Genomic DNA, 12,726 nt, shown 5'->3' on the forward strand with positions numbered 1-12,726 from the left:
ATATAATACATATGCCTAATAGGTGTAAAACATGTCATCATATGAAGTAACTCACAACTTGAGTACTCATTTTATTAGATATATTTTTACTTGCACATATAGATAAAAGTGATTACAGGTGTATTTGTTATATTTTAAAAAGAATACACTTCTTGTTCTTCCCCACATTTTGATGCCGTTCTTAATGTGCCTTTGGCTTGATCCTGATCTTTGAAATGATCACATTTGTAGCCGTAATAGCTACGTAACCCGAATGTGTATTTGTATTGTATTTATATTGTACAATTTGTTTTAAATGTTTTTTGTGTAAAACTGTTTTGCTGTCCTGCCAACAGCTTGCACAAGTGTTTGATTTAAGATATTGTAAGGGGTTCACTTCAGTCATTTGAGGGAGGGATTCACATGCCTTTTCACGCTACAGCCCTTTTCTGTTGGAATATGTGGTCAATAAATAATTTTTTTTGTGAATAAATATTCCATTGGGTTCTTTTAATCTATTCTAATGACTAATGAAGAGCTGATCACATTTACGTCATATTTATTGAGATTTTCACCACTATTGACCACTAATGACCACCACCCACTACACAGGACAGGACAACAGACAGAGGAGCACATTCAGTGGCAGACTCCTGTCACTGTCATGCTCTTCAGACAGGCTGAGGAAGTCCTTTGTCCCCAGGGCCATCCAGCTTTTTAATGCCACACAGAAGGGGAGGGGGAGGGAGATGGACTTCTCTGCATGAGTCTACCTCAGTCTGCCCTCCCCTTCTCATCTCATCTCATGCACAGACCACTTACATATTCTGCACTATCACTTTGCTCTTTGCATTTTCATAACACACACACACACACACACACACACACACAAGCACAAGACCACTATCTTGCACTACCCATCCTCACAAGCACAAGAACATTATATATATATATTTTTGCACTATCCACACCAGCTGCACAAGATCACTTTCCTCCTGGACACCGACACTGTCAAAATCATTGCACTCTGTACAATAGGGCCTGTATCTGGAAACACTCTGTATGAAAATGTTCTCCCTATGTGTATGTATATATGTTCTCCCTATGTGTATGTATATATGTTCTCCCTATGTGTATGTATATGTGATTTATGTATGTATGTCGGTGAGGTGTATAAGTGTATATGTGTATAAGCTACTGGATGACCTAAATTTCCCTCGGGATTAATAAAGTATCCATCTATCTATCTATTGTGTATTTACAGTTTTTTTTTGTTGTTAAGTTGCTAATTGCTAATCTAATATTATTGTGTAAGACACTGTGAATAAAAGGCTCTGGTTTCTTTCATTATCTCAGGATGGCTTTACCCATAAGTATGCCTATTGAGATCAAGCCCATTCAATGCCTTTTTTCTTCTTTTTATTGAAGAATATTTTTGCATCAATATTAGCCATGACAATTAGTTAACCCATCACCAAACAGTTGTGACATAAACTAAGCTCTGTCAACATTATGATACATTTGGAAACAAATAAAGCTTATTATTATCATCATCATTTCATCAAGCATCTGAGGTCTGAGAACACCGGTCAGATGTTAAAAAATGTAATTAAAAAAGCAATTAATGCTATTTACAGGTATCCCCAAAATGAAGGTGCACGCATTTCCTAAAATATGTTACAAAACAAGATGCACAAACAGACAAACTGATTTGTAAAAACACAAAAAAAACAATATAGTGCCTTGGTAGAAGGAGGAGATACAAAAAGTTGACCCTTTATATTTCAGCCCTCAGCTGTGTACTTCTGGCTTTCTTCATAAAGCTGAATACGAGGAAGATATCTTTGGCTGGATCTGCATGTGGCAGAGAGTCTGTGACTTAAATACATGAGCTGAACAGTCCCATATCAGATCACTATGCTGGTACCAGTGCGAGAGCTCTTGTCCTGGAGAACACAAAGGAAAAAAGGACTCTGTGTTAGTGTGTGACTGATGTCCCTGGGCAACACCAGTCAGTAGATGATATAGAATTGAAATATTTGTCCACCTCTCCGCTATATCCCCTTATTTCCTTACCGAGTAGCGGTCATAGCGTTTGGCTGGCTTCTGGCCTGGCTCATACTCGCTGTAAGTAGGGGGATTTTCCCAGCCACCTCCTCTTGCACCTCCCCTCCTGCTCTCCTGGTCATTGGCGGAGCTCCATGACCCACGTCTGCCAGCTTGGGGAGGCGAGTACCTCCTGTCCTGTCTCGGAGGGCTGTGTCGCGGATCACTCCTAAAGAGATCATCACGAGAACGGGATCTTGGGCGATATCCAGCCCGCTCATTGGGATTGCCCCTCCTGCCACCATCACTCAGTACGTCTTCCTGGCTGTAGCTGCGGCTCATGGGGTAGTGTGGACGATCCCCATGGTTGCCAGAGGAACTGTTGTAGTGGTCATGGGGCCGTGGGGGTCTGTGGGCTGGCGGGCCGTCATCCAGGGCAGACAGCATGCTGGGAGGTCCAGCAGAGAAAGGCACATTTCTGGGCATCTGCTGGGGTGGAGGGGGCATTTGGTGACGGGGGACAGAGGACTGGTGCTGTATCAGAGGGCTGGTCGCATCCATTCCATGCACCTGGCTCTCCAAGTAATTCAGCACCTGATTTGTGCTGTGGGCACTGTCAACAGCTACACTGCCATTTCCCAGACCACGGGTTGGTTGGAAAGGCTGGGGTGGGGGGAGGGGCATGGGTGTCTGGTGGGAGCCTGGTGAATGAAATAGATCAGTCAATAGTATGAGTCATAGGAGTTCACTAGGATTTATATCAATTTGTTTATAAGGACATTTAGTGAACAACCATGTTTGTCACTGGCAACACAACAACAACAATCTGTTGGTAAAGGAGGGGGCAGAGTAAAAATGTATTTTTTTTAAAGTATAAAAAATTAGCACTGAGGAGAAGGGTCTTAAAGCTAGTAAACCTCTCTCCTGCTGTACGGAGCTGGACAGCTCATTCCACCACCAAAGTACCATGTATTGTTTATGAAATTTGATTTTCAAAAGCTAACAAATAGTTAAAAGGTTAACAAAATGTACTGCCCCTATTATTATTATTATTGTCATTAGTAGAGGCAGCCTATTTACCTGTGTATAATCTGGGTAATATGACTAATGTTAACCAATAGTATATACAGGTCAAAGGTGCAAGCTCTAACCTGCGTAGAGCATGGGGTTCATCTGGTAGGGGCTAGGTGAGCTTATGGGAGCGTACATAGGTTGGCCACCATTCATCCAAGGAGACATCGCCTTCTGAGCGTCTTTCATCATCCGGTGCTGCATTACAACTGCAGAACAAGTGTGTGTAAATTAAGAAGTGAGAGACAGACAGACAGATGTGTAAACTAGTTTCTTCATTCGTATAAAATGGAGATATAAGACAGTATCATATCATAACAGTTACATCCTAACAGGGGTGACATCTCCCACGGTCATCCCTTGTTGAACATGAGAGGCTGTGTAGCCATTTTACAATCTCATGATCTACACAACAGAGATTAGTTCAGGTGCGAACACTGGACTCAGGAGTGAAACTGCAATGCTTCTTCTTCACTTTGAATGGAAGGACGTTTTTGCCGAACTGAATTGTAGTTTCGTTGCTTCACTGTGCTTGTGTAGCTTGTGCTGGTAAGTTGAGGAAAGTTCAAGCGCCAGCCCAGGTGCCAACCAATCAAAGCACATAGGCAAATATTCCAGCTAAATCATAATGCAGAAACTGTATATATATAGCCATATTCTTTCTACGTAACAGCTAAAAATATATATTTTCCAGACGTACAATTATCTATTTAAAATAAATAAAAAAAATTGCCCCAGCCCAGCCATGGTACTTTAAGCCATGTATACACACTATTGACCTACAAAGCAACGGAAAACACTGCTTCATTTTGCTTATGTAAATCATGTAAATCAATTAAAAAAATCAGGTAACCCAAATAAGCTTGGCAAGAATAGGGTTATATGACAGAATTAACTGCAGCTTAGCAATGGTTTGTTTAGTAGCAGATGAAAACAGGGTATTGCAGTAGTCCATACAGGAAAAAAGAAATGCATGAATAATGTTTCATTACATAGGGCGAAGATTACTAGTTCGATTTTTTTACTCTTAGTTTGACAAAATGCTGAGAGGGACTGAAGGAAGGAGACGTATGCTGCTGTTGTTTTCTGAGACAATTTCAGTTTTATCTGAACAACTGTGTGACAACCAGTCTGACTACTGCTCAACAGCAATGCAGTGCAATTATGATAGTGAAAACACTTGCCTTCTACACATGTCATGTAAATGTTATGTCATATTTCATTTTTAAATGAACTTCCACAGAACTGCTTATTGTTTAAGGTACATTTTTACCTATATATGTGCATGTGAAAAGTGTTGATAGAATATAGGGTTGGCACCTTTCTCTGGACAGCAGCATTGCTTGGGGCAGCATGGGCAGCGCACATAACAGCAGCAGTGCTGAGGGCAACACTGACAGCAGCACACACACAGGAGGATGAGGAGAAGAAAGGCACCCAGGACGATGAAGAGCACAGTCAACCAGTCTACAAGAGAACAAACAGTTAGGGAGATCATGAGTTTCATACTGGTGTCAAACATGACTTTTCAAACATGACTTTTTCTCTGGCCAAATCTAGATCATTATATTTCCTCTACCGTGCTTGACAGATGGCGTCAAGCACTCCAGCTTCATTTGTTCTGCACCTCATTAGGTTTCCTCTCTGTGATCCAAACACCTCATCTTAAACTTTGACCCTGTTGTCAGCCATGACAACTTGCATTGTCATAGCAACTACAGGCGTCATGATGTATCAGGAATGTCTATGTATTAGTAGGGAAATATTATATTCTATGAAAGACAACATCCATACAATCTTTAAAAATTACGGAATTATGTCTATCTTACGAGAAGAAATAAATGCATGAATAATGTTTTGTTTCATGATAAAAGCAGGACTGTGTGAGTTTCTTTACTCAAAGATGTAGATTCTTATTGAAGATTACTAGCAAGATTGTGCTGTGAGTTGGACAAACACTGCGAGGGACTAAAGGATGGGTGTAAGTATGCTGCGAGGGACTGAAGGATGGGTGTGAGTATGCTGCGAGGGACTGAAGGATGGGTGTAAGTATGCTGCGAGGGACTGAAGGATGGGTGTGAGTATGCTGCGAGGGACTGAAGGATGGGTGTGAGTATGCTGCGAGGGACTGAAGGATGGGTGTAAGTATGCGGGTGCTGTTTTCTGAGGACTTCTGTTTTATCAGAGTTTAACTGTTAACCGATTTACCTTCAAAAACGTACTGTGCTGTTTACAGAAGCCAAGTTGAAAAGTCTTATTTTTTAAAGAATATTATTGTCCTGTAAAAAAAATCGTCCTCAAGTTGATATGATTGACACCCCACTCGCCCAATGGTTCACACCTTTTCCAGTGACTAATTTGTGGCAGAACACAATGGGCGGGGCTACTGGAGATGGTCACATATGGTTAGGGAAAGCCAGTCTAAAGAAACTATCTAAGAACCTTTGCACCTATGACGCTACGGTGGAAGCCATCCCTTGGTTGAAAAAGTCAAAGTCAAAGTCAAAGTTCGGAAATAAAACCAATATGCACAATTTACTACCATCCTTTCAGACTATTAAGCATGGTTTGTACATTCATTTTGTCTGCAGCCAAGCAGTGGTGGAAGGTGACTGCCCATTTCATGATGTGGATACCAAATGATCGTAGATACATCAGCATCAGCCTTCCAGGTTGAGGATGATTTTAATGGCATGTTGAACCATTTTCAACCCATAAAATGCCATAGAATTATATGTAATTTGTACGGGAGATTCTGTGCAAAAACTTTGGACTTTGGACATGAACTGCTTTCTGATCATCTTAATTGGTCTATAATATGCCTACTCACGATAAACAATGAGTTTGATCTCTTTGTCAGCGTCGCTTCCACTGGTGTCCCCTGCGGCATCAACGGAACAAAAGTAGACTCCGTGGTCCCACCACATCACCTCATTAAGGACCAGATCAGCTTCTGCAGAAAGAGAAGAAAATAGTTGCTTGTGACAAATCCTCTGGAAAACAATTTTACATTAGGCACAATAAACAGTACTGCATTATAAGAAATGAAATGTAGAGGATGGGATTTTTTACAAACCATGAAAAACTGTCATGATGTTCAACTTCACTACTGTAAAAGTAGAGTCATCAATGAATGTAATTCTCAATCTCAATCTTACCCAGCCAAATGTTTTCAGGGGTTTTGTTATTAACTAGTTTCATTCTATCATCAATACCTTGCTACAGACATTTGGCTTTGTATAACTGGTTGGTATTGGGGTAGATTAAAGGCCGAAATATGGTCACGACGGACTCGTTTTCATTTATGGTTCTCTGACGGTTGTGGGTGTTTTAAGATGGCGGCGGACCGAACTCCGTAGATGGTCGTATTTGTACATAAAAGTTGTTTGTTTGACTTGTTTGCTTAGATTTCTTAAAAGTTACCAAGAAATAGACACTGTGCAATGTAAAAAACCCATTATTGTAACTGAAACATACATCTGAGGGGATTTGTGAGGTGTCTGAGCCAGCTATCTAATGTTGGCATACTACTACCCACAAGGTAAACAGCGATGTATTGACGGATTGACTGAGTCGGGTAGTTACAAAATTTGGGAGGTGCACCTCAGGCTACGGAGAGGTGCTCGAAGAGGGTTTGCAACGTCAGAGAGGGCTCTCCGTGTTTCCTAAAACGGACGACCATAAATCTGCCTAAAGTCCATGACAGTGTGGTGGGGGTGGGTAGGTGTAGGTTGAGGGTTTCTGCAGGTAGAGAGATTACAGCAGCATCCCAATGCGGGAAGTAAGAGTCAAAGTGAGTGGGTTTGGCTGCCTAAAATGCGTATATTTACTGGGATAAGAAACAATGGACCTCATTCTCGAACATTTTCTTAAGTATGTTCTTAAATATCTTGTTAGGAACTTCGAAAGACCAACCTAAGAAAAGATCTCTGCCGGATTCATGAATGCCTGGAAATGTGTTCTTAAACCGCCAGTGTTCTTAGCTGTGCACTGATTCTTAGATTGAACGTGAACGTAATCACCAACGATTTCTCACAAATCCAGCCCTTAAGAACAATCTGGCCGATTTACGACTGCTATTTAGCCTTCTTAAATTCTGTTCCAAATGAAGAACGAATCCCAGATGAGAAAACTTTCATGAATGCCAGAATTGTCCCGGGAACTTCACAAGTGGAGGGAAGAAGAAATTGCTTCCTAACTTTTTCTTAACTGCGTTTGAGAATGAGGTCCAATGTTTTCATGATATAAGAGAGAAAATATGGTAAGTAAACATAAATTTGATTAAAAAAAAAGTTTATCTCTTTATGTGTTTAACAATTAAGAGTAGGCCACTTTATCAGTATCAGTATTACCATAACGTGATATAGAAGGAGGGTGAGGCTGCCGGGCAAGGGGTATGGGAATTTTGTTTATATTTCGTTTTGATGAGTAATTGTTAGTTATGGTTGGCTGACATGGTGCACGCAAATTTGAGTTATACAAGGATAGCAAGGGTGGCAGGATACACAACAGCGCACAATTAACCAAGGACAGCTGCAACACTTCACAGTTCAACATGCGCTGTCTGTATCCCACTCCTGCTAAACACAACAACATGGCTGAGAAGAAGCATGAAGAATGTTGCAACAGGTGTGGGGTTTTCAATGCATTGTTCATGACTAAATCTAGACTAAAGACATTCCTCTTTAGTTCATCCCATAAAGATGGAAAGATGGAAAGATTGAAGATTGAAGATTATTCCACATGAGGGGGCTTGATAGCAGAAGGCTCTCCCTCCTATTGTACCTTTTTATATTCTTGGAATTACAAAGAGACCTGCACTCTGGGAACGAAGTGGTCTTGTTGGGCAGAAGGGGACAACTAATTCCTTGAGGTAATTTGGAGGTAAGCCGTTTACAGCTTTGTATGTTAGAAGGAGTACTTTGAAATCAATTTTTACTTTTGAAAGGGAGCCAGTGCAGAAGGGCAAGTACAGGTGAGATATGTTCATATTTTTTAGTTGTAGTAAGTGTGTGAGTGGCAGTGTTCTGTATAAGTTGGATAGTCTTTATTGAATTGTTGCTACAACTGGACAGAAGAGCAGGGCATAGCAACCATTGTTGTCGCCACCCATTTTCCTTCCCATGTCACCTATATGCACACTCTCAGGGGTTTAGGCCTTGAGGTCTGTAAAGTACCTTGACAGACAATAATCAGATGGGTAAGGGCTCCATGCACAAGACTCACTGTTCTGGATGGAGATCTTGCGCTCGCGATACTCTGAACCCAGTATAGGCTCATTGCTACCCCTCTTCTGGGCGACAACTCGAACTTTGCGCTGGCGGTCCGGACAGTCATTAGATGGATCCTGACCCAGTTGGATTGCTGCCTGGTATGCTACAAAAAAAAACAGGTTAATGTTAGTGTCAGTGTTCTGTTTTCAGTACTGTTCAGTGCTGCCAATTCTACAATGGCCAGCTGTAGTAGCAGCAGAAGCAGTCGTGTTCAATGGCCAGCTGTAGTAGCAGCAGAAGCAGTCGTGTTCAATGACCAGCTGTAGTAGCAGCAGAAGCACCTACATTTCCCTCTGGATTAATAAAGTATCCATCTATCTATCTATCTATCTATCTATCTAGTGTTCAATGACCAGCTGTAGTAGCACCAGAAGCAGTCGTGTTCAATGGTCAGCTGTAGTAGCAGCAGAAGCACCTATATTTCCCTCGGGATTAGTAAAGTATCTATCTATCGATCTATCTATCTATCTAGTGGGGAGAGAATCAGAACTCCACATTGGATGGTCAAACAAGGTCAGGCTCCTATCTAAATGGGGAGAGAATCAGAACTCCACATTGGATGGTCAAACAAGGTCAGGCTCCTATCTAAATGGGGAGAGAATCAGAACTCCACATTGGATGGTCAAACAAGGTCAGGCTCCTATCTGAATGGGGAGAGAACCAGAACTCCACATTGGATGGTCAAACAGACATTGAAAGAACATCAAGTGAATCTGCGTTCAAGACGGCATGAACATTTTCCAACCGCTGAAAAAAGGCTAACAAGATTTTATGTTTCGTGTTTATTTTGTGGCACGGTTTTTGCTATGGTAATGGTAGAATTAAACACAATGTACAGGTGAGGCGAAATGTCAGTTATGCATTTTCACAACAGCGTGTTTCTAAAACAGGCCAGAACTTCTGCGTACAAAGCCACCATTTCTCCATTACACACTCATCCATTCATTTGTCTCCTCCCTAATAATGTCTCGGACTTGAAGCATTCTAACCAATTTAAAGGTTCTAAATGTGTTCAGACTGTGAATATCAATTATCACTTTGCAACCAGATAGAACTTTGCCTAAACAGTATACATCACACTTTGTTATTGCTGCTTCTTTGTTTCAAGTCTGATCATTGCTTTATACTTTTAACTTTTGGGGCTTTTGATGCACGTGTGAAGCAACAGAAGTCAAATGGGTTGTCTGTAAATATACAATACAACTAATGTGTACATTGTACAGGAGGAAATGACATCATGGCCCCTGCCATGCCAAAAGCAGAACTCTCTAGTGTAAGCGGTGCATTGAGGCTTCACCTGTTGAGTAATATTCCAGCACAGGGTCCTGGCAGAAAGACTTGAAACGCCATGTTACCAACACGTCCTGCAGATTGGCTGAGGTGGTGTAGTCACAAAGCAAGGTGACCGAAGAAAAGAGAGCTGTGCTTCTCTCTGTCTTGGGTACATTCACCTGGATTGCTAACACGTCTGTGTAAACGAAAGAGAGGGAGGAGATGACATATGTGAGAGGAGAGGGGTGAGGGGAAAACAGTTGCTCAACCTGAAAAACAGGAAAGTCAGGCAAAGGGAGCAGGAAATTCTTTCAGATCTCAGTTTCACTAGGCCAACACAACACCCTTATGTTTCACCTTTAAAGGACACACTCACCTTAAGCACTCTCTGTTCTATCACATGGAACTAAGTTATATCCTTTGGATAAAACGTCTACTAAATGAGTAAATGTAAATATCCTTAAGGAGTTAGCTCCATCTCATTATTATCATGGGTTGATCCTTAGACTATGAGTCAACATTCTCATCCAAATAATAGAGCAAGCATAGACCCAAGAACAAACCATGAGACAATTTATAAGGCCCAAAAACTGTAAGTAACGATATTTTTCTCACGAATTTCGTACAACAAAGGCAAAGACATTGTATTCATGCAGATATTGTTTCGGTAAACTAACTGGTAGCCTAAATAAATCCCTCTCGGGTGACCGATACCGGGAGTGAAAGGCACCGAAACACGATGATCTCCGGCTACACTGAGCAGGGCATTTAGGCAGGTTGAAACTATTTATTTTGTTCCATTCTCCATTGAATTAGACTAAGCTATGAAGCACTTTGCCTGATATAGTTTTATCTGACAAGTTCATCTCGGACCTGATTAAATACAAACGTCTCAAATCGGACGAAATTACCTGTATGCAGGAAGTCTAGAATCAACAGAGTCAGCATCAGACGACCCATCCTCTCCGACAAAATAACAATTGCTTATAATGAAGCAAAAGCATCCAATGATCCAAGAATTTAAAAGGTAAAATCTGGATGAACAGAAGTTTCCGGAAAAGCTTTCACGACACAATACATTTATCCGACTCTCTCCACCGCGGACCAATTCAAAATTCTAACTATACCCTGCGTGTTTTTGGTAGCATCTTTGACCACACCCCGAAACAGGTAAGCTTAATGACGTCGCCTTGAGACACAGTTTCAACACAAAGGGGTAGGCGTATGTTACCCGTCTTTTCATTTACATATAGTGCAACATTTGAAGTTTAGTTATCTAATTCCTATTTTCTAAAAGGACATGTTATGAGGATTTCATTCACCTGATATCAAGGATGCAACTTGTTGTTTTCTAAGCATTAGTCAGGGCATATTTTGAGGATATTCAGTTGTGCTTTAACACAAGAAACTACACCACATCCTAGCCAAATTGACTGGATGTACCATTTCACTGTTGGCTTTCACCATGGCAATGGAGGTGATTCTAAGCGCATCCACATGGGCTGTTGGTGGCTGCGGGATGGCACCCGGTATGATGACGCTGACAACAACTGCTCCATGCGCCCGTCAGCCAAGTTGAATTGTAGTCTGAAAGACAAGACAGAAAGCGAAATCTAGCAAATGTAGGAGTGTTTTTTATTAATAGGGGGAAACTGGAAGAGAGGTTTTTTATATTGATAGTAAAGTAATTCCTTCTATTGTAGAAAAAACGGTGAAAAGTTTAGGCAGGTGGTACAGGTGGAGTGACTGAGTACAGGTGTCAGAGCTTTGGTGATGGTGATCATTCATTTGATACGGCCATCAGTACTATTGAGTAGACCTTCTTGCCTGGTAAACTGAAATTATGGTGCTTGCAGTTTGGGCTTCTGGCATGCATAAGGTGGCCTTTGACTGTGTATGAAGTTGCTATTTTTAGAGGTAGATAAACTTGAGAGAGTCATGAATAAGGCGGTTAGGAAATGGCTTGGGTTATCATGGTGCCTGAATACAGTATGTACTGCTTTGTATGGAAAGGGAATTTTGGAATTAATGACCAGCTGGGCTGAGGAGTTCTAATGTGCTAAGATCACAGTATAAGGAACCAGTCAAACACACTGCGTTACAGCATACAGTATAGGGATAAGATCACAGTATAAGGAACCAGTCAAGAACACTGCGTTACAGCATACAGTATAGGGATATCATTGGGCAGGTACAGAGTGGAAGAGGAGGGTTTGGACTAGGTGGAAAGCATGGGGTAAGGCTACATTGCTGGAGAGGAGGCAGATGGTAACTGGCTTTGCTCCCGAGCAAGAATAGGAAACTAGACGAGCAGCAGCGGGTTCTTAAGCGAAGCCAGGGCAATGGATGAATTGGCACGGTGTTAAGGCAAAGGAAGATCAGCTGGAGATAACGTTTGTACTATAGATGCTAACCACATTAAATTAATTGTTGGAGCCACTTATGGTGGCCTCCCAACTCCACAGAACCTCAGGGTGGGTGAAGACAGAAGCTGCAGGTTGTGTTTGGGTGTTGGGATATTAAAACATATTTTGTTTGGATGTATAACTAGCCTGACCCAGGGACATTGCACATGGAGACATAATCAGGTTTTAAGGTCATTTGCATGTTTGTTTGAGAAAAACGAGTTGAGGTTAACTCTTTACTGGTTAGTGACAGGGACAGTGGGGAAAGTGGAGACCAGTCACATGCAAACAGTACTGGCAAATGGGCCAATGTGCAGGATTGGAGATCGCTGGCTGATCTTGGTAGACAACTTCAAGTTCCACAGTGTATTGTTGTGACTACTATGAGACCAGACAGGTGTTGTGTTCTGAGTGTGAGCTCATTGTTTAGCTTTTTGAGTTAATGATTCCCTTTGAAGATGCGAGGAAGCATTAGAAAGGAACAAGCTAAAGTGTGCGGAACTGGTAGTGGAAGCAAGGCAACAAGGTTGGCAACCACACACAAGACAAGTGTAAATAGGTGTTGAAAAAGCAAGGCAATGGTTGTGGCTGAGAAACTTGCAGACTAGTTGGGGTCATGAAGTAACCTGAACCTAAACTGAGAAATGTGAAGAAAGGCGAGTCTTGAGGTGTTGTATCTG

At 41.6% G+C, this 12,726-nt stretch overlaps 1 protein-coding gene across 1 annotated transcript; it reads right to left on the reverse strand.

Annotated features, from left to right (window-relative positions):
• Positions 1-1,260: 1,260 nt before the first annotated feature.
• Positions 1,261-11,108, reverse strand: ildr1a (immunoglobulin-like domain containing receptor 1a). Its single transcript, XM_031558751.2, has 8 exons — positions 11,085-11,108; positions 9,667-9,910; positions 8,323-8,472; positions 5,927-6,049; positions 4,417-4,563; positions 3,177-3,305; positions 2,056-2,726; positions 1,261-1,925 (listed from the first exon to the last, which is right to left on the reverse strand). The coding sequence occupies exons 1-8, from the start codon at positions 11,106-11,108 to the stop codon at positions 1,887-1,889; spliced, it is 1,527 nt and encodes a 508-aa protein (XP_031414611.1). The 3' UTR covers positions 1,261-1,886.
• Positions 11,109-12,726: the final 1,618 nt, after the last annotated feature.

Source organism: Clupea harengus, chromosome 21, assembly GCF_900700415.2.
Source record: "Clupea harengus chromosome 21, Ch_v2.0.2, whole genome shotgun sequence".
NCBI classification, from domain to species: Eukaryota; Metazoa; Chordata; class Actinopteri; order Clupeiformes; family Clupeidae; genus Clupea; species Clupea harengus.